The 27470-nt window shown below is 38.1% G+C and overlaps 1 protein-coding gene across 1 annotated transcript in view; it reads right to left on the bottom strand.

Annotated features, from left to right (window-relative positions):
- Positions 1-27470, bottom strand: part of MAST4 (microtubule associated serine/threonine kinase family member 4) — an 808407-nt gene that overhangs the window by 344915 nt on the left and 436022 nt on the right. The window contains exon 5 of the mRNA XM_069096541.1: positions 16257-16288. Coding sequence (XP_068952642.1) covers positions 16257-16288 — 32 coding nt within the window. The remainder of the gene's footprint in view (positions 1-16256; positions 16289-27470) is intronic.

Raw genomic sequence — 27470 nt, 5'->3', positions numbered from 1 at the left:
TAATCCTTCATGCCCCCAGTCACTTTCTAAAACTAGTTTCATTAAAATTCTGCTAACTCTTCAGAGCTCTGCACCTTCCTTCTCCCCCTTCTCCCCATTTCACCAGTATACCTTGCTCATCCTGGCGGTTTCATTCCTCCAACTGGATTTTCTATCATAAATCCCTTCTTTGGCTGGACCTCAAATATAAAAGAGTAGTTAAAGCCAGAGAGCATCTGGGAAGCCATTTAAACATACTTAAAATTCCACATTTATACTTCATCCTATCTACCTCTGACCCCAGGGCTTCCTGTAGTCACTTTTCCAGGAGTGAGTATTTTTGCCACAATGCCAGAAGTTAAAGTGTCATACTTTAAAGAATTAGCTGCTTGGCTAAGTTTATCCTCAATCTTCCACATATTCTACAAGATTCTGTCAAGCTCACAAACTTATAAAAGACACAGAGGATGAAGCAAAGACAGAGAATGGCGATAACTCTGCTGAAATGGTTGGATAATAAAAATGCATTGCGAGCTGCAGAGAAAGACTTTAACTGCCAGGCTCGAGGATTATACGGCTCTTCAGACATTTCAGCAGGGCTCACTCTGCATGAGATACAACTGAGCAGCTGTGCCTTCAACAAGGGCCAATTCCCGGCTACAGGATATTTCAGGGGCCAAAAAAAAATGAGAGTCTTAGGGGGTGATATTAATTTTGAACAGCCTCTCTGTCTTAATTCTCCTTAGTGTTCTAAAATTTTTTACTGAGGTTCTTAGACCCAACCTTGTCATTGACCGTACTTTAATTAGAAGGTTAAGCAAACACACACTTGTTGTTATATATACTTCATTTTTGAAGAGGACAAATGACATCATGGGGTGATGTCTTACCTTGTCTGTGAATTGGATTTAAGTGAGGTAGAGCTGTACAAAGTCTACCTCACTCTCTGGCTTCACTCTCTCCTCCAGAGTCATCAAAGTCCAGTGGCAAGACAAAAGTCAGGATGACTGGTGATGGCCTGGGATGCAGTGGATGACCTTAGCGACTTTGATGTCTGACCGAAATCTAAGCTTCAGCCACCTTCATGCCTTTGAAACAAATTGTTCTTATCTGCCCATTCCACCAGAAGAACTTTAACTATGTACTACATTGGATTTCTTAATCTTTTTGTGTGTGTCACAGGTGCTTTTATTGGTCTGAGGAAACCTATCGACTCCTCAAAGTAATGTTCTTAGATATATAAACAAAAGAATACAAAGGAAAGTGATTATTGAAATATATTCTCAAAATATTAAAAGAAAAACAAGTTCACAGATTTCAGGTTAAGAAACTCGGTTAATTAAACTAAACTATTTTTGCTATCATTCATCTGCAATTCCACAAAAATTGGTACTATTATAATATGTAATACTAGGTAACACACACACACACACACACACACACACACACACACACACACACACCCCTAAGGCATGATAGTGAAGCCTAAAAGAGAGCACCCAAACAAGAAATGAAGAGTAACTGGCCATGCCAATTACCATTTATTTGATTGAGCAAGTCACTTCATTTCTTTAGTCCTATTTCTTTCCTCTTTAAAGTTTTGTGTTTGTGGGTGAAAGGGGATAAGGACTCTTAAGTACCTTCTGACTATAACATTCTATCAGACTAGTCAAAAACAGGAAGAAAAGAAGAATTCAGTTTCATACCACACAATTGATTACTGATGTATTTGGATACTAAGTAAGCTGATGTTTAGCATGGAAAAACAAGAGTATTCATATATTTTAGACAACAGTAAGTTCTAAAGCTTTTCAATTGTATGGATACTAAAAGCTACTGTGCTTCCTTACTTTTTGTTAGTAGGATGGTAGCTAGCATCCTCAAAGGAAGAGCCATCTTTGGTTCCTATATACAGGAATAAAGAAAATTCTCCATTCAGATATCAACATGTGACAACTATTCAAAGGTAATCCCCCCTTCAGTTAAAAAAAAAAAAGATAAATTAATCCCAATGAACTCCATTTAAAAAAAAAACAGCTTTCAAATAAAAATGGGGGTGGAGGGAGAGGGGAGAATCCAGCCACACATCTTCCAGTGCCACACAAAGCAACTGAGTTCAGACTCAAAAATGATACAGGAGAAATACAGGATCATAGGTAAGTATATTAATTTTTTTTTAAAAAACACCTACTGTGTGCAGAATTTGGTTTTGATACTGTTTGGATAAGACATTGTCACTATTCCCATATACCTTAGAATCTTGTGCATACCACTCTCTAAACACTTCTCCAGAAGGTGGTAATGAGTTAGTTGTTCCCTTAAATCAAAGAAGGTAAAGGTCTAGAATCAGAGAATTTGGCTTCTCTGACTAATTCCAAGTGAAGCAGCTGTTCTGCATAGGAACTATTTTTCCATCTGGAAAATCCCTCCATTTAAAATCTGAATATGTATTTTCATTGGTGTATGGTATTCTTGGTGGGGATTCCCCTTGCAGTGGTGCAGTTTGGTGGCTAGTCCCTAAATAGGCTTTGAGAGATGTCTAAGGTGTTAAGTCCCTAGAATACTCCCAAGTCTTTGAGAGCTATCCAGGGTGCTAAGGGATTAAGTCACTTTTCTAAGGTTACTCAAACTTGGACAACTCAACATGTGTCACAAACTGAGGTTTATCTAGGTCATCTCGACTCCAAGGCCAGACCTGGAGACATCACATTATTCTGCTTTCACAAGCTTTCAGCTATTTTTCTGGATTTCACTATTCCAATCTGAAAGTTCACTTTCCCTTGTCCTAGCTTGTAATGTTATGACCTAGGGACCCAACATTGCACTTTAGTATTCCTAATCCCCCACACTGAAGGCATTCTTTTCTTTCACCCCACCAAGGTCCAGATTCTGGCTCAATGGTTCCCCCTACTGACTTTTAGCTGTCACCTCCTCCCTTTGGCTTCTGGTACTTCAGCACTCAGATGTTCTTCAAGGGATATTGCAGTACATTTCCTACTCTCACTTTTTTTTTTTAAAGCATCGCGGTTAAGTAACTTGCTCAAGATTACATGATCAGTTATTTCTGGGTGTGGTGCTGAGTATCTGAGCCCGGGATTCGATCCAGGTCATCCCCACACTGGAGCCGGTGCTCTTACTCGCTGAGCCACCTGGCTGACTCTAAGCAATTGGGGTTAAGTAACTTGCTTAAGGTTACGCGGCCAGGTGTTTCTGGGTGCGTGCTAAGTGTCTGAGCCCAGGATTCTATCTCCAGGTCTTCACAACACTGGAGCTGGTGCTCTTACTCGCTGTGCTACCTGGCCGCCCCCCTCTCTCACTTTTTAAAAATTTAATGATGTGTGTGTATGTATGTGTGTATGTGTGAGAAAGGACAGAGTACTAACAACCCAGAGGATCACAAAAGGCTTTTAGGAGGAGACATATAAGCTGAGCTTTAAAAGAAATGGGATTCTATTATGCCAAATTCGGGAGAGATGGTATGCTGGATGTCAGGGACAGCCTACACGCAAAGGCACAAAGTTGGAGACAGAATGTCAGGCATGGGGCTGAAAAAATAGGACAATTTGACTGAAATATGTACTTTAAGTAATATTCTAAAATATCAAAAAAGTTTGGGAACTAGATGATGGAAAGCTTTAAATGCCAGGCTATATAATCTTAAATCTAAAAGGAGCAGGGAGCTGTTAAGCATCTCTGGACAGGGGAATGACATGGTCACATACTAACTCAGACTTTGCTAAGAATCTCCTCTACAGCCATTACCTAAAGAACTCCAGTGAGAAGTCTCCTGCCTCTTGAATCGGCCCCTTCCACCTCTGGATCACTCTCATTTGTTAGGAAGTTTTCCCTTACACTGAACTCAAATATAAATTTCACTAACTTTACTACTCATTGCCCTTAGTTTTGCTTTCTAGGGCTAAGCCAAGCAAGTTTAATGCTTTTTCTGTATGAGAACCTATAAGTACTTAAAGAAATCTGCCATGAGTTCCCCTAAGTCCCCACCTAAGTCTTCTTCTCTGTACCTATCCCTAGTCCTGTCAACTGATCCTCAGGTATATTAGCATGAGGTTGAAGTCCTTAGCCATCCCAATTACCCTCCACTAAGCATTTTCCATTTTGTGTTCTTTCTAAAATTCCATCAATTATTAAATGCTTTTTTTTTGCTATATTACACAGAATGTCTCAAATCTTAGTGCAGTCTTAAGCCATTAGTAGTTAAAACTACAGTAAAACTTTTTGGAAGCCCTGTATATTATTTCATTTTAATTTCACCAACAACCCTGTGATGCAGCACTCCTAAAATGATCATTTCACATTTCAAAGAGAATGAGAATCAAGGAGGATAAAGTACTTATCCAGGTTTACAAGTAGTATCAAAAATAGGATTCAAACCAGATCTTTGGCCTCTTAGGGCACCTAGGTCGTACATATGGACAGAGTGCTGGGCCTGCAGTCAGGAAGACCTAAGTTCAAATATGACTTAAGACACTAGTTGTGTGGCTTTAGGCAAGTCATTTAACCTCTTTTTGCCTCCATATCCTCATCTGTAAAATTAACTGGAGAAGGAAATGGCAAATTACTCCAGTACCTTTGATAAGAAAACCCCAAATGGAGTCACAATAGAATCAGATGTGACTGAACAGCAACAATAACTCTTAACTCTTAAGCCTACACTCTATACTATACCATATTACCTTTCAGTAAGAAAGAAATAAACCAAGAATCTTGATGATTTTAGGTAGGTAATATCTGAGAATCTCTCTTCATAACTAACTCAAAAATCCCCTGAAACCAAACTTGTAGACAATTGAGGCACTTCTGTGTTCTCAGCATAATCTACTCTCTTTAATTCTTTTTCCAAACTGAAAGGAAGAGTAAGCCTGTCATCCCTAGAACTTTTGCCCAGGGTCTTAAAGTCATATGAATTTACTCATACCATTTTATGAAAGTTATTTGACCTTGACAAGACCTCCAGCAGTTATAAAAAAAAGACATTTATAAAAAAATCAAACAAAAATGTGCCTATATTCCCAATAGCCTTGAGGCAACTAGGTGGTACATGTGATAGTGTTGGACCCAGAGTAATGAAGACTTTAATTCAAATCTGATCTCACATACTTACTAACTGTGTGATCCTAGGCAAGTCACTTAACCTCTTGTCTACCTCAGTTTCCTCAATAGTAATATTGGGATAATAACAGGACCTATCTCCCAAGGTTGTTGAGATGATCAAATGAGATGTTTGCAAAGAGCTTATTGCAATGTCTGGTACATAGCGGCACTTAATAAATGCTTGTTTCCTTCCTTTTTTATTTGACTACATATTGTGAAATAGGATCATAGAGCCATAGCTTTCTAATTGTAAGGGAACTAAAAAGTCACAAGTTATAGGATAAAAGATTTACAACTGGAAAGGACTTTATGGGACATAAATCCAATTCCCTCCTTTTACAAGTGAGGGATCTAAGACCCAGCAAGGTTAGAAAGTGAGCCCAGGTGCTCTGACTCCAAATCAGCCATGCTTCCCAGAACACCATGCTCCTCCTCAAAGAGCTCTGAAACACCAAAGTAGTGCCAGCTCTCTTAATTTCTCCTCTTCCCTTGGTTAATAATACCATTATTAAAAGTGAAGCAAATTCTCTTTCTGTTCATAAAATTAGCTCCTTCCAAAAATATTCTCAAATAGCGACCATATATATATTCCCAATTCCCACACTCTGGTGAAAAAAAAGTCAGCATAATGTAGTGTAATGAACACCCTCACTGTCAGAACAGGTTTGTTTGTTCAAACTGGGTTTGAGCCCAGCTTGGCTCCCCATTATTCATCATTTTAGGTGAATCTTTTAACCTCTTTCACCCTCATCTGACAAACATGGAAACTCATACCTGGAACATTCTATCTCCTCCATAGAGGAGTCTGTCAACCATCAAAGAAAAGCATTTATTAACTGCCTACTATGTCCCAGGCACTGTGCTAGGCACTATGAGGATCAAATGTAGCTATAATGATTTATAACAATAATATGATGTGCTTTCATCCTCATCCAGACCTACTAAAACACCTCACCACATGCAGCACAGCTGCTTTTTCTTATATGTGAGTGCCCCCCAATTAAAACGTGAGCTCCCTAGAACAAGAACTGTCTTCTTCTGATTGTATGGCCAATGTTTACAATGGTGCTTGGCTACAATAAGCACTTAAATACTTTTCATTCATTCTTCATTCATCAAGTATGTGATATCACTGAAATGAGTATTTCTTTCTTTTTTTTTTTTTTTGAGGGGTGTAAGGCAAGGAAATTGTGGTCAAGTGACTTGCCGAAGGTTACACAGATAGTAAATGTGTCAAGTGTCTGAAGCTGAATTTGAACTCAGGTCCTCCTGACTCCAGGGCAGGTGCTCCATTCACTGCACCATCTAGCTGCACCCCCCCCCCTCCATAGGTATTTCTTCTAATATGAAGAACACAGCATTAGAGTATGAGCCCCTGGGGGCAGGTCTATCTCTAATCTTTCTTTGTCATTCTCACTAACACTCAGCATAGCACCAAGCACATATTGCTGTCATTTAGGTGTGACTCTCCATGATCCCACTCAGGGTTTTCTTGGCAAAGATACTGGTTTGCGGGGCGGCCAGGTAGTACAGAGAGTAAGAGCACTGGCTCCAGTATTGAGAAGACCTGGAGATTGAATCCCGGGCTCAGACACTTAGCACCCACCCAGAAACACCTGGCCGTGTAACCTTGAGCAAGTTACTTAAGCCCGATTGCTTAGGGGCGGCCAGGTGGCTCAGTGAGTAAGAGCACCGGCTCCAGTGTCGGGATGACCTGGATCAAATCCGGGCTCAGATACTCAGCACCACACCCAGAAATAATAACTGGCAGTGTAACCTTGAGCAAGTTACTTAACCCCAATTGCTTAAAAAAAAAAAAGATACTGGTTTGCTATTTCCTTCTCCTGCTCATTTTACAGATGAGGAAACTGAGGCAAACTGGGTTAAGTGACTTGTCCAGGGTCACACAGCTAGGAAGTATCTGAGGCTAAAATAGTGTCTCTAATCCATAGCTGCCCTCTGGTACCTATTAGGACTTTAATGTTTGTTGTCTGACACAAACCTTTTGATCCCATGAGACTCTTGTCCATGTCTTCCTAAAAACTTTCTACAGGGGGAATCTCTTCTGGATTTCCTCACAGTGCATAGATACGGTGAGACATGCAGGTGTTCATTAGTTACCCCTCACCTTTACTTTGACTACTTATTTTCATTACCGGTCCATTATCTGATGTCATCCTTTATGCCATTTCTCTTGCACAATTCTTCTTTGGTAATAATGTATTGCAGGCTACTAACACCCACCATGTGTCTTTCCGCCGCCCTTTGGGCCATCCTCAACTTTAATTCTTCTGAGACATGTTGTTCCATGACTCACAGCCAACCATAGAGCACTGGCAAGAGAATATTGTTGTTTTTAAAAATGGGCCTTTGTTTCAGGGAGAAATTTTGGGGTCATTAAGAGCACTATGTAATTTCCCAAAGGCAATCCTGCCCACACTTCTCCTCCTGTTCAGTTCTGAGGCCAGCTCACAGTCCATTTGCAATATTTGTACATTAGATTTGTACTGCTAAGCCACTGAGAGGAATTGTCCATTCAACTGGACAGCAGAGTCAGCATAACAATTTATTTTATTTTATTTTGTTCACTCAGTTTTTCCTTTGTGGAAAGTTAGGATGAACACTCTAGAGGAAATATTTTTCTTTTTTAGGAGAGCCTACGATATTCTGCAGTTTTAAACAATCAATCAAATTCCCACCATATTGCAGGGATTATGGTAGGCATTCAGGATTCAAAGACAAAAAATCAACAGTCTCTACCTTTAGGGAGTTTTTGTTCTATCAGAGGAAGCTATAGATTCATAGATATGTAGATGCAAAATTTTATGAAGCAAATACAGTTTCAGAGGAAGCCACCAGCAGCTCGGAAAGGGAGTGGTGGAAATGAGGAAAGATCTTATAGAGAAACTACCTCTTGGGCTGAGCCTTGAGGATAGATGGAGATTGTAAAAAAAAAAATTGTAGAATATCCACCCTTATGTAGAGGAAAAAGTAGCATTCCTGGCAATGGGAGAGACCACATGCACAGAAGCACGAGACGGGATGTGGAATGTTGTGTGTGTGCACCAGTAAGGAAACCAGGTTAGCAGCAACACAGAATGCATGAAGGGAATGATGTGTGATGAGACTGAAGAAGTAAGCTGGAGCTCACTGCCTGAGTGTTTTCCCTAAAGCATAGCTTTGTAAAGCCGTCATCCCACTATTCAATAAACTCCAGTGGTTCCCTATTAAGTGCAGAATCCAGTATAAAGTTTTCTGTGGGGCATGTGAAGCCCTGTAGTATTTGTCCTCTTTTTATCTTTCCAGTTTTCTTATATTTCCCTTCTGTCCATACATTCTATGATCCAGTTCTTGACAGTGGCTTCCTTGATATTCCTCACATAAGACATGGCATCTCTGTTTGGCTGCCCTAATTAATGGCGTCTCACATGGCCCACCATATTGAGGCTGGTTCTAGCTATGCTTCACTTGGCTCTCTCATAAGTCAACTTACTAGTCATGGAATTTAATAAAATGAAATTTGGTGGTGTTGCTGTTTTTTAGCCATTTCAGTTGTATCCAACTCTTCATGACCACATTTGGGGTTTTCTTGGCAGAGACACTGGAGTGGTTTGCTATTTCCTTCTCCAGTTCATTTTACAGATGAGGAAACTGAGGCAAACCCGGCTAAGTGACTTTCCCAGGGTCACACTGCTAGTTAAGTATCTGAGGCCAGATTTGAACTCAGGAAGATGAATCTTTCTGACTCCAGGATGAGGTGCTCTGTGCACTATGGTAGTACCAAGCCACCCAAAATGAATCCTACCATTGCTATTAGAAAGGATATTTCAATATACACCCTTATGGCTCTGCTTATCATACATTTACTTCAAAAATCAAAACCAAAATAGTGTCCCTAGCCATTACTTCTTGTAGATGTTATCTCTTGCTATTAGAACATAAGTTTCTTATGTGGAGGAATAGTTTTGATTTTGTATTTGTATTCCCAGTACTTAGCATATTGTTTGGCACACTGCGAGGGCTTACATGCTCTTTCAATGATTAACATTATAGACATTTAAACTACCAGTGCTGATCAGTACCTCCTCTGTAACTCACAGTCCTAAAGAGTTGCAAATCTTAATTAATATAAGCTTCCTTTTCCCCTTTCCTTAAGGCTTGTTGGTCCATCCACCTAGTCTCATTAATTAAAAAGAAATAAAATAATTGATATGGCATTTTAAAAATTAATAAACTCTCAGAAAGAAAAATCTTATAATGTTATGTCCCAGTGAAACATATATACAAATCAGTCCTTCCATTTAGCACCTTATTAGAAAGTTATCACTTCCTTTGGCTTCCAGTGCATGGGATTTGTGATGGTTGTTCAAGAAAGCTATAAAAGCTGTACTTTGGTGAGAAAAAGCAAGCAAAATGCTCTGCCTGCCTGATAAGTGCTGAGGGCACAACAAAAAATGCATTTTGTCTCCAACAGTGTATCCTATCCTACCCCCAGCCTCATCCCCAATCCTGCCCACTCTCAGGTTTACTAAAAGTTGTAGTGAACCACAGATTTAAAATAGACAATTTCCCTCATGTGCCACAGGTCTTTGGGAATATGAGAAATAAGATGAATAAAACCAGTTGGAAGATATGTTAACATTTGGAATTACATGGGTCTTCAAAAAAATTTGCAGACAATAGGATACACTGGAAGATGCCTCCTCTTACCTGCAGCTTTCCTTACCTACCAACTTCACAAAAGGATACATCAGTTTTAAGGAATGCTGCAAACATGCTACTTACCCAACTGGCGATCCAATGAATATATGAATGCAATTGACATTCCTTTACAGTCTGAAATCCTCTCTCTGCTCTCAGGATATATTACACCATTCTAGCTCTGTATAAACATGCCACTTTAAATGCTAATTCAGATGTAACATTTGCTCTTTTTTTCTGTTGTTTTTGGTTTTCTAGCAGTCAAAATTAGACTTGGTCAGAAACTCCTCTTTTGGCTTTTTAACTTCAGCATTTTGAGGGAGGTAAAGGGTCATGGGGTGGGGGGAAAGGTAGATTTATTTGGAAATCTATTTAAGTGATAAAGACCAACACTCATTTTTGGCCTAAATGAAGCTCAGACTCTATGAAATTCTGCCTTCATATATTTGGAAATCCATATAGCCACCTTAATCAATCATAAAACAAAGTGGATTCAACTTACAACAAACTATATTTTTAATGTGTCGTCAGTCAGTCAAGTGGTTGGATGTCATAGTTCTGACCAACAGATAAGATTTCAAGGTTTTGGGGTTGAAAAATGTGTACACATACATACATACACACACACACATATTCATACAAATCTATTCCATGAGCTACAAAACCAAACTACCTTATCACTTTAAAAAGTTGACCTAGAAATATTTTAAACCAAAACATTTGATTCATAACTACAAGGAATCAACAATCTTGAAATAATAAATTAAACTCTGTGATATGCCACTTCCTTTTGAGTGATATATTAGCCCAGGGAACTTAAACTTACTCCAATCACAAAAATGCACCCAAGCTATTTGTCTTTTGCTTCCTGACCTTTCTTTTCTCTCTCAACTAGGCAGATGCCCAGAAGGTAAAGTGTCAAGTAGATAAAGTGTATCTCTTCCTCCCCCATTCTTCTTTGGACAACTTTCTCCTCCATGTCACTAGTCAACCTACTAACTATTCATTTTGTACATTCTTGTTGTCTTCTATATTTTAGGAAACAATTTGCTTTCTAAACTCACCACCCAATGCATTCATCGATAAAAGTTTAAACCGCTACTTTCCAAACTGTGTGCCATATTACCTGCCTGTAGCCATCACAAGGATGTCTCCAGGGAAACAAAGAAATATGAGATATCCTACATCTTGTCACACACCCAGAACTACCAGCTGGAAGTAGTTCCCAGTTCCACCATTAGATTGTTGAACATTCTTTTCTATGATTTTTTTTTGTTTACTTGTACTTTTAGCTATGCCAAAAACTATTTGAAGTTTCTCATGTTATATCTTTGCAAATTTGGGCTTCCAGAAATTGCTTTGATTAAAAAGAACAAGTACCACTTCAAAATCCATGTGAAACAGGAAAGGAGAGTGGAAGTGTTGAATCTGATTCCAAGTTTGAGAAGCTGTGTGGTTCCCCAAAGGCACACACAACAGCACCAGAGAACAAGTAAGAAGACTAGGCCAGTCATTGCCTCTCCTTTTTCCTTCAAGACCCATATAATACCTTTACTCTCAAGGGTTATAAATAACATTTGAGCACTATAGGGAAACCCATGAAACGAGCCTATCTCATTTTTGCAATTAATAAAAAGAGAATCTGTATCTTCTGTGGTGGTCATGTCTACTCTGAATTCAAAGGAACCCAATTCCATTATAGATTCTTTTGCACAGTACTTTTTCCAGAGCACATAGTTTATGCTATTGATAAGGGAAATGAATTCATATTAGGAGAAACTATATACTGGTGGAGGTCAACTTTTTAAACAGTAGGCTCCAAATCTAGTGATTCTTTGGTACTTATATACAGTTTAAATGGTTCTAATAAAGAAATCAAAATGAATCTTAAATAATCCATATAATTTCAGATCCAGTCACAATAAGTTTGAGCTATGCAGAATTTTGGCTGAGCAATGATTTGTTTTTACTAACAAATATAATATAATGACAAGCATCATGAAAAATATAAAATATATGACACTTCACTAATTTGTGCCAAGTAAAGAAGAAATCAATCTTTAGGAAAATCATGAAGATGTATAATTTTTCAAGTAAATTCCATCCTTTGAACTAGGTTGGACAATTCATCAATCCACAAGCACATAGTAGATACTGTCCTAATAGCTTTACAATATTTTTTATTTAATCCTCAAAATAACCCTGAGAAAGAGGTGCTATTTATTATTTCTAGTTTATAGCTGAGGAAATTGAAGCAGATAAAGGTTAAGTGACTTGCCCAGGGTCACACAACTAGTAAATGTTTGAGGTGAGAAGTGAACTCAGATCTTCCTGACTCCAGGTCCAGCCTTATATCCACTGAAATACCTAGCTACCTCTATTAAATTACAACTGACATATCTACATGACAGGTATCATTCGTACCAAAACAAAAGTATACTGGTCCTGGCCCTGGCCCTCAAGAAGCCTATATTAAGAGGAACATGCAAACATATAAGTATGTGGAAAAATATAAAAATAAATAAAGTATTTTTAGGGGAGGGGGAAGGAGAGGGATGCTAGCAGCCTGAAAAATAAGAAAAAAATCTCCTGTGTAAGATAGCAGTTGAGATGAGTTTTGAAGGACCACAGGGATTCAAAGGCAAAAAAAAAATGTAGGAAGGCAAGCATCCCAGGCATGGGGACCAGCATGGGAAAAGGCATGGGGATAGGAACTGGAATTGTGTATACCTAGAAGAGAAAGTAAGCTATCTTTGGGCAGATCACAGAGTATGTCAAAGGGTGTAGAGTTTAATAAACTTGAAAAGGTAGGGTAAAGATAAATAACAAAGGGCCTTACATGCCAAAGAGAGAAATAGGTATTTCCTAGAGACAATTGTGAAGCTTCCTGAGCAGGGGGCTGACATGATGAGATCTTTGTTCTAGGAATATCACCCCAGCAGCTGGGTGAAGAATGGATTGACAAGAAGACTTGAAGCAGGCAGTCCAATTAGAAGGCTATTACAATCACTCAGGCAAGAGAAGAAAAGGATTTGATCTAAAACAAAGGAAGAGAAAGGACAGATAAAAGAAAAAGGTAGAAAGGTGGAATCAATAAGAGTTGGGGAGAGGGAAAGGGAAGAGTTGAAACTCTGAGAATGAAAATCTGGGTGACTGAAAGAATGGTGGTACTTTCAACAGAAATAAGGATATTAGAGAAAGAGAACTGAATGAAAGATTAGGAGTTCTACTCTGTATTTGTTAGGTAAAGATACCTGTAGGAGATCCAGTACAAAGTCCAGAAGGCTATTAGTAATATGGGATTGGAGTTCAGGAATGAAATCAGGTCTGGTGCTCTTTCCAGTATGTGGCAAGCACATACATTTTGCTGATAACCTTGTTTACATTATTAACCTGACTGACTTGTACAAAAAGGGCATAAGAAGTAGGAATAATTTTCAGTCCAAATTACTTTCGAAACATCATAATTGCTAAACTAAGGGAGCATTGATGAAGATGAACCACACACCAAAAAAGCAAAATAAAACAAAAACAAAAAACTCTAAAACTCAGAAATTGACTTGTCCTCCATTCTGGTAAATCACTTGTTATAAGGATTGCTCTAAGATTACCATATGTGGTATTGCCTTCCATTTCCAAAAGTTTTCATGATTTACCTTTTTATGTTTTATCATTAAAGATTACATTTAAACAAAAAAAACCAAGCAAATAGTTAATTTCTAAGGATATGTAATTTAGTATTTCATATAAGACTTGCATTTAAAATTTATTTATTTAAAATCTATAGAAATTAAAATATATACACATATGTACACGTGTATGAATGTTCAAGAAGCGTAACAAAGACATAGGTATAGATGGGTCTATACCATGCAGAATATCTAGAAAAAAAAATAGATAAGTTCACTGCCTCACTTTTAAAATGGAAATATTACTGTTACATAATATAGAACCAAATCCCCAATCATTCTGTTGAAGGCATAATACAGATTTAAGAAAACATAGGTGATATTTATTTGGTAAATAGATTGACGAAATCTCAACAACCAGGTTCCATTATGCTGGCTAGCACAGACAGGTAATAAAGATGAAGCAATGTCTTTCTTCATTAGATTTATATTAAAATCACTCTAGCATAAAAAAAATTCCTCTTCCCAGTGCCATAAAAATGCATTGTATATAGAAGGCAATTACTGGCATTCTCTATGGGTACTGCTGACCAAATTTAAGTCTAGGTACTGGAGCAAGAGGACTGGAAATATTTTTAATCAAATAAACATAAAATAATATATATATATATATATATATATATATATTTTTTTTTTTTGGCAAAGCAGCTTGTACCCTGGGAGACCTGCCCACTCGGACACACATAGGCTGAGTGAGTCACTTAATCTCTCAGTGCTCTAGGCAGTTCTCTAAGACTAAGCAAAGAGGTGCCAACCTGTATTGGTAGAGTTTCCTCATCCTTGAGTTTCCTATGCCAATGATGAAATTCCTATATGTATTCTCTTATTTTTGGTTCACTTTTCCAATGGTTTATATCTCTCCCACAGTTAATATAATACTAAAATAAAAGAAAGATATTCATGTTGATTATGCATATGTTATGCTTTGACTCTAGTAGAAGTTGTCATGAGGACTATACGTGTATTTTAAATAGCAGAGAATAGCTGTTAACACAATCACAAATGGAAATCATTCAGTTGATTCAAAAGGAAATATTATGTAAAATACCCATAAGCCTGAATCCCCCCTCATCTTTAATAGTCATTCGCTAGGCAATCAATGTAACAACCAACTGGAAACAAAGAGGACAAGTAAGTACAGCAGCGCGTGCTCTTTGTGGAAGACCGCACAGAGCGGCAAAGTCTTCACATTCTACACAAAACAAAACTAAGACTAAAACACTTTTCTTTTCCAAGAAGAGGAAGGGAAAATAAAAAGATGACCACTTTTCCTCATCAAATTCTTTCAAATAATGTGACAGGGGCAGGTTTTAGCTATTTGTTGTTTCACTTTTTCTTTCTAGGAGAGTAAATCTGAGGCTGGATTGATTCACCAAATCCAGGCAAGAGAATTATGCTCAGGGAGGGGAAAACAGCTATGTTAACCTTTCCTTCACAAGCACCAGGGGTTTAGGGCTTTCCAATGGCAAACAGCTAGCCATTTACCTAAGGCCAATAAATATAAGCTTGGAGCCAATGGCAATTTATCCAAAGGCATTCCAAAATGAAACAATTTCCTTTGCCATCAGGACAGCACAGCCTCCATAATAAACAAAATGAAGAACGACTCTGCAGGCTTTCAGAATCTGAATTCTAGGCTTGGAACTCCTTGAGATCTGGGACTGGTCCACTGGTTGGTGGTTTTTTGCTTTTGTTTTTGTTTTCTTGTTTGTTTATTTTTGCCTTTCTTTGTATCACCAGTGTTTAGCATCAAGAGATTGGCACATAATAGGCATTTAACACCTGCCGGTTAAATGGTGACTTGATAAATGGGTACAAAGCTATATTTAACTCTTAGGATTCACCTTGCCTTTCAACATCTCACTCCATCTACATCCTCCCTCCTCCTGATGAGAACTTGTACAGTACTAACCTTAAATGTAGCCCCCAGAAACATAAAAAGCAACTTTCCTCACTATACATACATATTTCCATAAGTTCCTCAGATTTTAAACCCTAAATGTTTCTAAGTCAGCAGTTATACTAGCAATTGATCATAAACCTGCTCCTACTTTAATTGAATGTAAGAGTAGCTAATTTCAAACAGTAAATTCCGGGACAAAAAGCTATCTGTGAGGCAAATAACATACTATTAATCCTAAAAAACAATAGGTTGAAATACACTATGGGGAAATCAAGTCAAGGTACATAAATCTGCAATTTTAATCATAAAGTAGCATCACATGAGTCAGACCATTAAAAGCTGAATGAGATATAGTATAAACTACATTTCCACTGCTCATCTTCAACAATTCAGATGTGAAACAATATAGTCTTCTCTGCTCAGCAATGGCTATGAAAAAGACTGAGCTTGAATTTCTAGAAGTTAGAGCACAGCAATCATTCTTATCACAGTCATTTATACTTATCTGCATGCCAAATATTTTCATCCAAAGGACTGAGCTCATTAAATTGGCAGAATTTTATTTTTCTTAAATTAAGGGTCACACTAGAATAAAAATGCATTCTTAGTTCACATCACCCATTAGAAACCTTGGAAATCTTGCACTGTAATTATAATTTAGAGGCCACTACAAAGGACATTCAATTATATTCAAATCATGGAATATTGACGCTCATGCATATAAATTCCGTTTTCTTTGTTGCTATGCTAAGGCCAGTTAGTTGTCACATTTAACCTTCAATTTGCCACTGACAAACCTAATAAATACTTCAATGAATTATTACATCAGAGTCATATAAAAGATTATAATGGAAGAATCTCTTGTTACTTACAAACTTCCTCTTCTAGGGAGACTCAGCTCCTTCTGGAAAAAGGGAAGAAATAAAGATGACATTAGAGTGACATATGAGATTTTTTTACACTTTTAAAAATCAATCCTTCCTCACATTTCTGTGAGGCTATTTTACATACTGGGGAGATTTCAATGACATCATTACAATTCCAGGCCCATTTTTGCATGGTTCCCTTAACAAAATGTATTTACATTGTGAATACCTGTGTCTAATTTAATTTTTCAGTGGAAAAAAAAGTAGAAAACATCAACTTCTTAAAACAACCACAATCAAAGAATGCAAATCAGCACTGTGCTTCTAAGTTCATGGGTATTTTTAAAAACAAGGACAGGCTAATCTAAAAAACAAACCCTTTGACCTAAGTCTATGCCTCCAAAGAGATTAAATAAAAAGGAAATGAATTCATATCTACAAATAAGTGAGTATCAGTTCTTTTTGTGTCAAAGAATTGGAAACTAAGGGGTTATTTGTCAAGTAGGGATAACTGAACAAGTTATGATATATGAATGAGATGGCATACTACTGTATCATAAGAAATGATGAGCAGGTCAGTTTCAGAGAAACTAGGTAAAATATGCATGAACTGATATGAAATGAATGAACAGAAAGAACCAGGAGAATAATTTATACAGTAACAACAATATTGTAAAGACAAATATCAATGAAAAACATAAGAAATCTGATCAATGTAATGATTCCACAGAACACAGGATGAAATACACTACCCATATCCTGACAGAGAGACAATAAACTCAAGAATGAAGCCTTTTCTTCCCCCAATTTTTTTAAGACACAATGTAAGAATCTGTTTTGCTTAACTGGACATGTTTTTAATAGGAGTTTTGTTTTTCTTTCTCAATGGGAACTGAATTGGAGTCTGAATATTCTGACAGAATACTTCATTGATTGAAGAATATAAAATTTAGTTATTAAAAAAGAAAAGTTCAACAGCAACACTGTGTGATGAGCGACTATGAATGACTTGGCTCTTTTCAGTTATACAATGATCCAAGAAAATTACAAAGGATTCATGATGGAAAATGCTATTCACATACAGAGAAAGAACTGATGAACTCTGATGATGAAAGCATACTATTTTCACTTACTTAATTTTTTCGTAGCTTTTTCCTTTTGGCCTGTTTCTTCTTTTACAATTGTGATTAATATAGAAATATGTTTTACATGATTGAACATACATAATCTATATCAAATTGTTTACCATTTAGGAATAGGGGAGAGAAGGAAGGGAGGGAGAAAAATTTGAAATTCAAAATCTTGTAATAATGAGTGCTAAAAATTTTCTTTACATATAATTGGGGTAAAAATTAAATACTATTAAATATCTTTATTTTGGAGTTTTCAATTTGGGATCTCTTTCAGGGGGGGTCTGGTGAATTCTTTTGATAACTATTTTATCTTCTGATTCCAGGATTTCAGGACAGTTTTCTTTGACAATCTCTTGGAGGATGTGGTCCAGGCTGCTTTTTTCATCATGGCTTTCTAGGAGATCAATAATTCTAAAGTTATCTCTCCTGCATCTGTTCTCTAGGTCAGTTGTTTTTCCAGTGAGATATTTTACGCTTTCTTCCAATTTTAAAATCTTCATGTTTTATTTGATTGACTCTTGGTGCATCGCAAAGACCTGAGCTTCAATTTGACTGATTCTAATTTTTAGCAAATTATTCTCTTCAGTTAAGTTTTTGAAGGTCCTTTTTTAGGGAGGTATTTTCTCCAATGACTTCAGTAATTTTACTTTGTAAGGATTTGTTTTCTTCATCAAAACTTTTTTTCCAATTTGGTCACTGCAGATTTAAATTTGTCTTCTGCCTCCCTAATAAAGCCTTTAAAATCTTTCTTGAGCTCCTCCAAGAGTGCTTTTTGGGCTTGAGACCAGTTCATATTTCCTTCTGTGATCTCAGGTGTGAGTATAGAGTCCATGTTGTCCTCTGTATTTGGTTGTTCTTGCTCGCTATAATAAAATCTAATTGATTTACTTGTCTTCCCCTTCTCCTTCTCAGCTTCCTTCCTTCTTTCCCATTGTAGCTTCCTATTTCCTAATTTCTCAGTCTGGGAGCTAGGTGCCTGGTTTTTGGCTTTGTGTGCTGTGGCCTCTGGGTGTGTAGATTGAGACCAAGGCAAGGGCTCTCAGTGTTTCAGTTAAGTTATGGGGATGCTCACAGAGTACTCTGTGGAGGAGGGTGGTCTGACCACTTCAGATTTCTGTCTCTATGCCCCTGGGCTACTGCTCAGGCAGGCTTTTCCTGGTCAGGTGAGGTAGGGCTTGTTGGGACCCCTCCCCCTCTTGTCTTCAGACTCCTTGCTGCCTCAGTTGCACCCCTTCTCAGTGACTCCCAAGCCCAAGGCTATTTCCACTATCTCAGGATTTCACTCTGGGTGGGAAACTTATCTCTGGGTTTTCTAGGTCAGGGAGGGGGAATTAGAGCAGCCAGAGTTCACTTTGTCATCCTAGGCTCTGGAAAGTCAGGCAGACAGTTTCTAAATCTCCAGGCTAGGGGCTGATAGCCCCAGGAGAAACTGCTGTCTCTGCTTGGGGCCTGAGCCCTCTCTTATCCAGCTCCAATGGATCCTTCCAACCCTTGGTGAGATGCTGGTGAGAGGGCTGTGAATAGCCCTTGGGGTGGGTGAGTCTGCTGGCTGGGGCTCCTTCTCTCTCTTCTGTAGTCTGCTCTCTTGTCTGAGATGCTGCAGCCCCCACATACTCTGCGCTCCCCTTGCCCAGACCCACATGGGCACTTTCCTGGGCTGGATTCTGCCAGGCTCTGTCTCCCAGTGGATTCAAATTCACTTTCCAAAGCTTAGTGAAGGGATTCAGGGAGGAGCTCAGAAAAGTTACTGCTTCCGTTCTGCCATCTTGGCTCCCTAAATTTTTTTAAAAGTAAAGTTCTAGTAAAAAACACTAGGGAGAAAGTGGTATGCCACATTTTTTCTTTTGATGGCCAACAGTCTTACCTATGGTAAGAAAGAAAAATTTAGCTAGATTGGATCGGGGATAAAGAGCTAGAACAGTCCTCAGAGACCATCTTGTCCAAACCACTCATTTTACAAATACAGAGAGAGAGACCCAGGAAAAGTGAAATGTTCAAGGTAGTAAATGTCAGGTGTAAGATTTGAACTCAGATCCTCTGACTTCAGGGTAGATGCTTGTTCTATTGTACCATGTAGCTTCCCAACATTCATCAACTGACTAGACTTTCATTTAATCCTCTGAGAAACATGGAAAATGTCAGCACTTAAAAGCTGACTATTGCAGACCCAAAAAACATTCACTATGATGAATCATCCTAATGATATCAGGAAGTGAACTATGTTAGGCATTATAGCTAAAGGGGTCAATCAATCATCTACATTCTATAGAAACAGACAGCAAGAAAGTCAAACAATGACCAAAAGAAGATGCTAAAGAGACCCAGACTCACTATAATAAATTCCTCAGTAACCCAGGTGCTCAATATTATTTGTGATTAAAGAATAGAAAGGACTTAGTCATATGACTTACTTCAATCTCAAAATGTGCACACAATAAATTCTCAAAGATGAGATAATATTAGGTTATTCATTCCTGTTATTTTCATTTATTTTTTGCCTTCTAGTAGCTCAAGCACTGTTTATTGAAACATTTTTCCCCTCAGTTCTGCCACTCTTATCTTTTCCATTCACCGTTTATAGTATATCTCTGAATGCTTAGCCTGTAAGGCAGTCTCTGATATTGCTTCTAGGCAGTACAACAATCCTTTTTTTTTTTTTAAAGAGTAATTTCTTTAAGACATATTCAGAATACACTACTTCCAGAAAGCTAAGGGGCTGTGTGGAGAGAAGGGTTAGGGAAGGTGAAGAGAACAGTGGAATGAAGTTAAAGCCTCCCTCTCCCCTTGATTAGCCTTCAATGGATGAGTATTTACTGATACAAATCCCTAAATTATGAAATATATGAAATGAAAGGATATTTTCATTTTCTGATAGTCTTGGTAATATAGTCATAAACACTCATAATCACCTGCCTTAGGAATGGGTGTGTAAATAGAAATCCAGATACTGAATTTGTTGTGTTCCTACTTAGTGTGATCGGTTGGTGATTGATTGATCTTTAGCAGAGAAACACAAAGTAATCACCTGAGTAAAAAAAACAACATAACCTGCTTCCCTTTTGGAGAACAGTAGCTAAACTAATTACAACTACTGTCAATAGGGGCCCAAGGAATTCCTAGTGAAATTCCCCAAACAGCACCCTTTCCTCCCAAACAAAAGCCTAGAACAAAACAAACAAACCAAAAGGAATGACCCCATCAAGTGTTTGTGTTCAGCTGGGGTGTTCAAATCCTGTCAGCAGAAGAAAAGAAGGGGAAAGAAAAGAAAGGAAAAAAGAAAAAGTGAAAAGAGGTAAAGCTGCCAGTTTCTCAGTTGAGAAAGTAAAACTTCACAAATTATGTTTAAGCTCCATATGCAGAAATAGGAAGTACAGAAAGCAAGTGAGAAAGGTCCAGACAAATGAATCAAAGAAGGCCCCTCTGCACAACAGTCCAATCAATCAAATTTCACCTAATGACCCAATCACAGAACACTAGCCTTCCTGGCATGATGAAAAGCTGCTGAAACAGCAAGAAAATAAGGATTAAAAACCCACTCTCTCTCTTAATCAGAAAAGCTATTCAGTGGGTCTAGAATTACTATTTTTCAACAAGGAGAAAGGTTATGATGGGCAACCCTCTGCTCTTGCTAAAAGGTTACACTGGGTAACCCAGTCCTGCTGCTCAAAGGGACAGCCACACAAGTAGCAAAGAGGCTGAGATGGGGAGCAGAGGACATTTAATAGGCCAGTGCTAGCTGACCTGAAGCTGCACTAACAAAGCTGACAGCACTAATCCACCTGACGGGCTTGAATGTCAAGCTCAGGAATGGAAACTCAATTTGGTAGCAAATTGGAATCAGATGTGATGGTAATAAAGTGAGAAAAATGAATGCACTGTGGCTGAGACCTTGGGAGCATTCTACCTGATGAAGTCTACGAACACTCCGAGGGCTCTGCAACTCCGAGGTAGAGGATGATGATGGCTGCTGACCTAATGCATACGTACCACAAGCTGATAAATCCCAGATCATTGTACAGAAATGGCCAAGCCACACTGACTAAGCATTTAGCCCTTAAATTCTCTTCCATAACTTGTATTTGTCTTTGTTTCATCTTTTTAAAATGTCAACATTAAATTTGATAAAACATAGTTAGGGATTTAGATAAATAACTCATTCCATGAGGAGGACATGGATACAAGTGGTAAAAATTAAGCATGCTCTATTTTTAAAAATTCAGCAATTATTGGATTATTGCTAAATAAAAATAAATCCACTGTAATGAATAGAAAAAGCTTTACTCTCCCTTCCCCCCAAAAAAGGGGCTTATTATCATCATTATTACTTATTATTTAGGCAAAGGAAAAGCCAGAATTCCTTTGGAAAAGTGAATGACCCCAGTATACTTGAAACAATGGGTTTAAACATAACATTTAAAAAAAAAAACATAAATTAAAACATTATTATTTTTAAACATAACAGTCTCAAGATGATGCTGTATTACACTGAGTCATGGAATACCACAGTCCCTGAAGAATTCAAGTTGAGGGTCTAAGGGCAATCAATAAGATACACAGTGGATATATGAAGGGTATTACAAATGAAGACATAGAAGAAATGAAATGTAGAATGTCATCAGGAAAATACATGAGTGGAAAAGAAGGTGGGTCAGTCACATAGCAAGAGCAAGTGATGACCAAATGAACCACTGAAGTATTCCACAGCTATCCAAATGATGCCAAGAGTTCTTGAATAGAAGTTCTTGGCCTTTTTTCGTGTCATCAACCCCTCATCCCTTTGGCAATCAGGTGGAATGTAATGCTACGATGGTTTGTTGCCTAAAATTCACAATTGAAGGAAATGCTAAATTTCAGCTTAAGATTAGTGAAAATAAAGAAGTATTTTTTTTTTCATTTTCAAGTTTACAAACCCCTGAAATCTATACATGGGGCCCATGAACTCTAGGTTAACAATCTCTGATCTAAAAGAAAGCCCCAAAGATCATTGGGTGGATTTCCTATTGAGGATTTATGAAGTAGTAAACAAAAATTGCTCAGGATGAGTGTGTAAAGACAGAGTCTACATCTCTGGGAGTAATCTCTACATTGAAGAAATCATGTGGACGCACTGGAATGTGGCAATAAGATTTCGTAGACTGGTGAATCCTAGCACTAGGATAGCTCTGAATTTCAATATTCTCTTACCCTCTTTCTTCTAGAAAGGCTACATGGCAAATGTTTATTTGAAATATTTAATTGAAGCAAGGTTAATTGTTTCATTGTTTTGAAATTGTCTTGAAAAATCTGATATTTTCAGGAACATAATAGGTTGTTGGAAATACAGGGTTAGAAATTATTTAACTGGTCACAGTTGGACCTTTAAACACAAAGCATTGGAGAGAGTCTTTGTTCCTTGAATTATTTAAAATAAAAAATATTCAGATAGTTTATCTTATTGAGGAAACTGGTAGAAGAAACTGCCCTGCTTTGAATATATAAGCAATTATCATTATATTCCTAAAGTAATTTTTATTTATTTCCACTATTTAAAAGTTATGTGTATGCAAACAATAGCATATGGCTCAATGTTCCACACATGGCTGAAGAATCTTTGAGCCATCCATTTAAACTGATTTACAAGATTATGTCTTGGAATGAACTTCAATACAATGCATGCCCCATGGCAAACAAAATCCAGAATAGTTCATCCAATCATAGGTTTAGAGAGGAAAGGGACTTGTGAGGAAATCTCAGCCAGCCCCTTACTGAATTTTAGAAATGAGGAGACTGAAGTCAAAAAAGTTTACATGACTTGATCTTATTCATATGTCCAGGAACTCTAGGAGATAGGATTTGAACTGAGACTTTCCTGACTCCAAGTCCAGCCTTCTGACCATCCATCACACCAGCTGTCCTGAAACATTTATTAAATGCCATGACGGACCTTTACTCAGTCTTTGCTTTTGGAATGCTATTCCTAACCAAGTCTAGAGTAACTTTTCTAGGTTTATCTACTTACATAGTCCACTAAATCTTATAAATACTCACTTAAAATATTAAGTTAAAAAAATAACAATCTGTATAGCTGAGATTAGTTCAGGTTTCACATTTCCACAACAATTTCACACCATTTATATCATGAGGAAATGTCCTAAACATTTATCTTGCTAGTTTCTTTCCTGTTCAACCCTTGCTCCCAATCATCTAGGCTCCACTCCCTTAAGCTGTTTCTCCTGAAATCACTGCTCCATGTAGTTTCATGTTTTCTTGGGAATCAATTATAATTGCAGTGTGGCATACAAAAAAGAATTCTGACTCTGGAATCAAGAGGACCAGGATTTATGTCCCTGTTCTGTCACGAATCCTTTGTGTGACCCTGGACAAGTTGCTTTGCCTTAGTTTCCTCATCTGTAAAATGAAGGGATTGGACTTGATCTTTACATTCCCTTCTACTCTAAATTGATGATCCTATGATTCTACGGTCAGGCTGTTGACTCGCTTTTCATGATTTTCTTGCATCATTCTCATTTCTCTTCCAAATTTTTCCTCCACTTCTCTTACTTGATTTTCAAAACCCTTCTTGAGCTCCTCCATGGCTTATAACCATTCACATTTTTCTTGGAAGCTTTTGGTGCAGGAGTTCTGACTTTGTTGTGTTCCTCCCCTTCTATGCTTTGATCCTTTTTGTCCCCCAAAAAGGGGGACAAATCTAAGGTTTGATTGCTGTTCTTGCTTTGCTTCCTCTGCTTGCTCATATTGCCACTCAATTACTTGACTTAAAGCTTTCTGCCACAGTAGAACTCTGCTTCCAGAGAGGAGAGCTTTGTCACAAATCACTGGGGTTTTCACAGCTGCCAGAGCTATTAGTTGGGTCCCTCTCTACAGCCCCCACACAAGCTCTGGCACCTGGTCACACACTCCAGGAACTCCACCCAAGACTGCCATCCAGATCCAGGCAGATTAAAGCGAGAGTGATTAGCCTCTGAGTGGTTGCTTGGTCCCCCTACAATCTGCAGGTGAGGAGCTCTGGAAGCAGCCACATGGTGGCTGCACAGCCACTGTGCCTCTGCCACTTCTGGCCCTGGGGCAGGGGCCTGACCCCGCTCTTGTGTCCTCCCCCAGTTCCAACAGAGTTCCACCCTGACCTTTTACATTGTCTTTCAAGTTTATGGGTTGATGAGTTTGGAAACTGCCACAGCTGCTGATGCTTCACTCTCCTGAAGTCTGCTCCAGCCACCACTGGGGTGGGGGGGGCTGCCCTGAGGCTCATGAGGGACTGGGCTCAGCTCCTAGAGTGGTGAAATACTGTCTGCCTGCTGGCTGCCTTCATTGGGAGATCTGTTTCTCTCTGTCACTTTGTGGGTTCTATAGCTCTAAAATTTTTTTAGAGTCATGTTTTATGGGTATTTGAGGTAGTTGTGGGGGAGCTCACAGAATTTTCCTGTTTCTATGCTGTCATCTTGGCTCCACCCTCATGCCTTATCACCCTATGACTCTCATAAGGGTAACAGCTCTCATGAAAGGCTTTGCAGCTTGTAAAGAGCCTTTTCTCAGAATTCTGGGAGGTGGATAGGGAGTCTATTAACAAACTAAGATCCCACTGCCATTGGGACTGTGCTCCTCATTACACAATGGAACCACCTCCTCAAACATTAGGTGTGATGTGTGTCAAGGACCCCTCTCCAACTAAAAGTACAGGAGAGGTTTTAATTCAACAGCATGGCTTTTAAAGTACCCGGGCTGCCTCTATGAGTGTCTTTGTATTCTTCTGATTACGACTTCTTAATTAGCCATCAGTTGCTTGAGCCAGCTATTGACAAGTCACAACACAATATAACTACAGAGCACTCACTCACTGATGACTCTCACTTAAGCAGCTGATTTGGCTAATGAGCACTTATTGAGTACCTAAATACTCACATAATTGTACTAAGTGATGGAAGTGCCACAAATGAAAATAAATAAAAGGGAAGGAATGTTTAAATCTATTGGAGGAGACAGAACATATGCACATACAACAATATGAGAAAAAAATGATTAAGGAACATGTGGATAGTCCTAAGACAGGCAATATGGCAGGGTGGAAAGAAAATGATCAGGTAGAGGTGAGTTTAACTAGGAAAGACTTGAGAAAAAACATTAATCAGATAAGAAGGCAAGAGGGCAAAAGGTAGGCAGAAAGCCAAGTCACATGGCAGAATGAGATTAGCTGGGGGACAACAGATTATGCTAAGGAATAACAAGCAGAGGAAATTGTTATGAAAAAGATGATATTTAAGGTCTTTCTGTCTTAGAAAAGTAAATTTTGGTGGTTAGGCTGAGGAGCCTGGTTTCATGGGTAACTATAACATGTTAATGTTTTTGTTTATTTGGTTTTTGTTTTTTGCATTTTGGAGGGGGGAAGGCAGGGCATTTGGGGTTAAGTGATTTGCCTGAGATCACACAGCTAGTAAGTGTTAAGTATCTGAAGCCGAATTTGAACTCAGGTCCTCCTGACTCCAGGACCGGTGCTCTATTCACTACACCACCTAACTGCTCCCATGTTAATGTTTTGACAATTAATATACAGAATGAGGAAAATCAATTTCAATTATAAATTGAAACTTAACACAGATCCCTAACTTTTGATTTCTTATACAAAGTATGGAAGGTATACTATTAACTAAACCTACCTTCCACAAGAGAAAATCTGCGAGCCCATGGCAGCCCATCATTTGACGACATTCCCATTCTAAACACCTTGATCCTTCTCCCCTCCATTCCCCCCCCCCCTCTACTATCCTAAGCTATAGAGTCACATGGGAATTGTCGAGTTTCCAAATTAAACAAAACATTGGCAATTACTTTTAGAGAGGGACAATGTCCACAGATGTTGGTAAGTACTAAGCACATTTCACACATAAATTATTTTAACAGAAACCAATTTGATTTGAAACAAGGCCCTGAAAGGTAACACTTCTAACCAAAGCTTTTAAAGTAGAAAGAGCATGACAATTCAAATAATCAGCTAACCCCAAATAAATGAACAAGTGAAACATGCTTCCTTTCCAGCCAATTACTGTATCCTCCGATTCTTCCTTACGTGATACCCTTGACATTAAAAAAAAAATGCATTACAAACTCAGGAACCAGACCCATTTCCTACAGGTTCTGTCTGGGCAATTCAACTACAGAAAGGGGAAATTTCAGTGCTTAGTCAAGGTTTTGCTTCCTGTCTGCTAGACTGATGGTTGAGTATTAAGTGAAATGTTAGTCATTCGCAGAAATTAGTAATGCTTCTATTTTACATAAATTGCTTTGCTCTCAGTGCCAATGAAAAAGAAGGAAAAAAAAACAAATGCTTGGCTCATTAACAAAGGACTCGATGTCATTTTAGAGTTCAAGAAAAGCAGAGTTTTGATAGAATTTTGAAGGTTTTATTTCTCTCCAGGAGGAAGAGAAACAAAACCATGAAACACTCATGAGTATCTACTGATCTTTCAAATCTAAATTTTGAATTGAAATCATACATACCCTAATATGTAGCATAATTCATTGAAGGTAACTGGGGATGGGAAAGGGTATAAGCATTTATATAGAACCTACTGTGACAGGTCAGGCACTGTGCTAAATACTTTTACAAACATCTCATTTGATCCTCATAACAATACTGAGAAACAGGAGCTATTTGAATACCTGCACTTTACAGGTGAGGAAACTGAGGCAAATAGAGGCAAAATGACTTGACCAGGATGTATGTCATATTTGAACTCAGATCTTCCTGTCTCCAGGTTCAGTCTTTTTTGCTTCTGACATAGCAGTGATATGGAAGGTTTAATGAAGAAGACAGTAGGGCAACATTTAAAGACCAGGTATAAATGCCTATCTCTAGGAAAGAATACTTAGGGTCTTGTATTTTCTCCAGGCTCAAAAGCTACATACTGTGCCTATTAAATATGCCTCAATTCTATCTTCAATTAACATATATCCTGGCTTGAGCATACTTTTCAAGATTTATTCTTCCATCTATTCAACAAGCATTTATTAACTTCCTATATATATAAGACACTATGGGAGGCTCAAAAGACAAAAATTTTATCATTTCCACCACCTCAAAACTTATGGTCCA

This window comes from Petaurus breviceps, unplaced genomic scaffold (assembly GCF_028583685.1).
Source record: "Petaurus breviceps papuanus isolate PSGF00001 unplaced genomic scaffold, PetGlider_PUasm1.0 229, whole genome shotgun sequence".
Classification (NCBI taxonomy): domain Eukaryota; kingdom Metazoa; phylum Chordata; class Mammalia; order Diprotodontia; family Petauridae; genus Petaurus; species Petaurus breviceps.
Note: the sequence above shows the minus strand (reverse complement) of the source record. Positions and strands in the feature narration are given on the sequence as shown.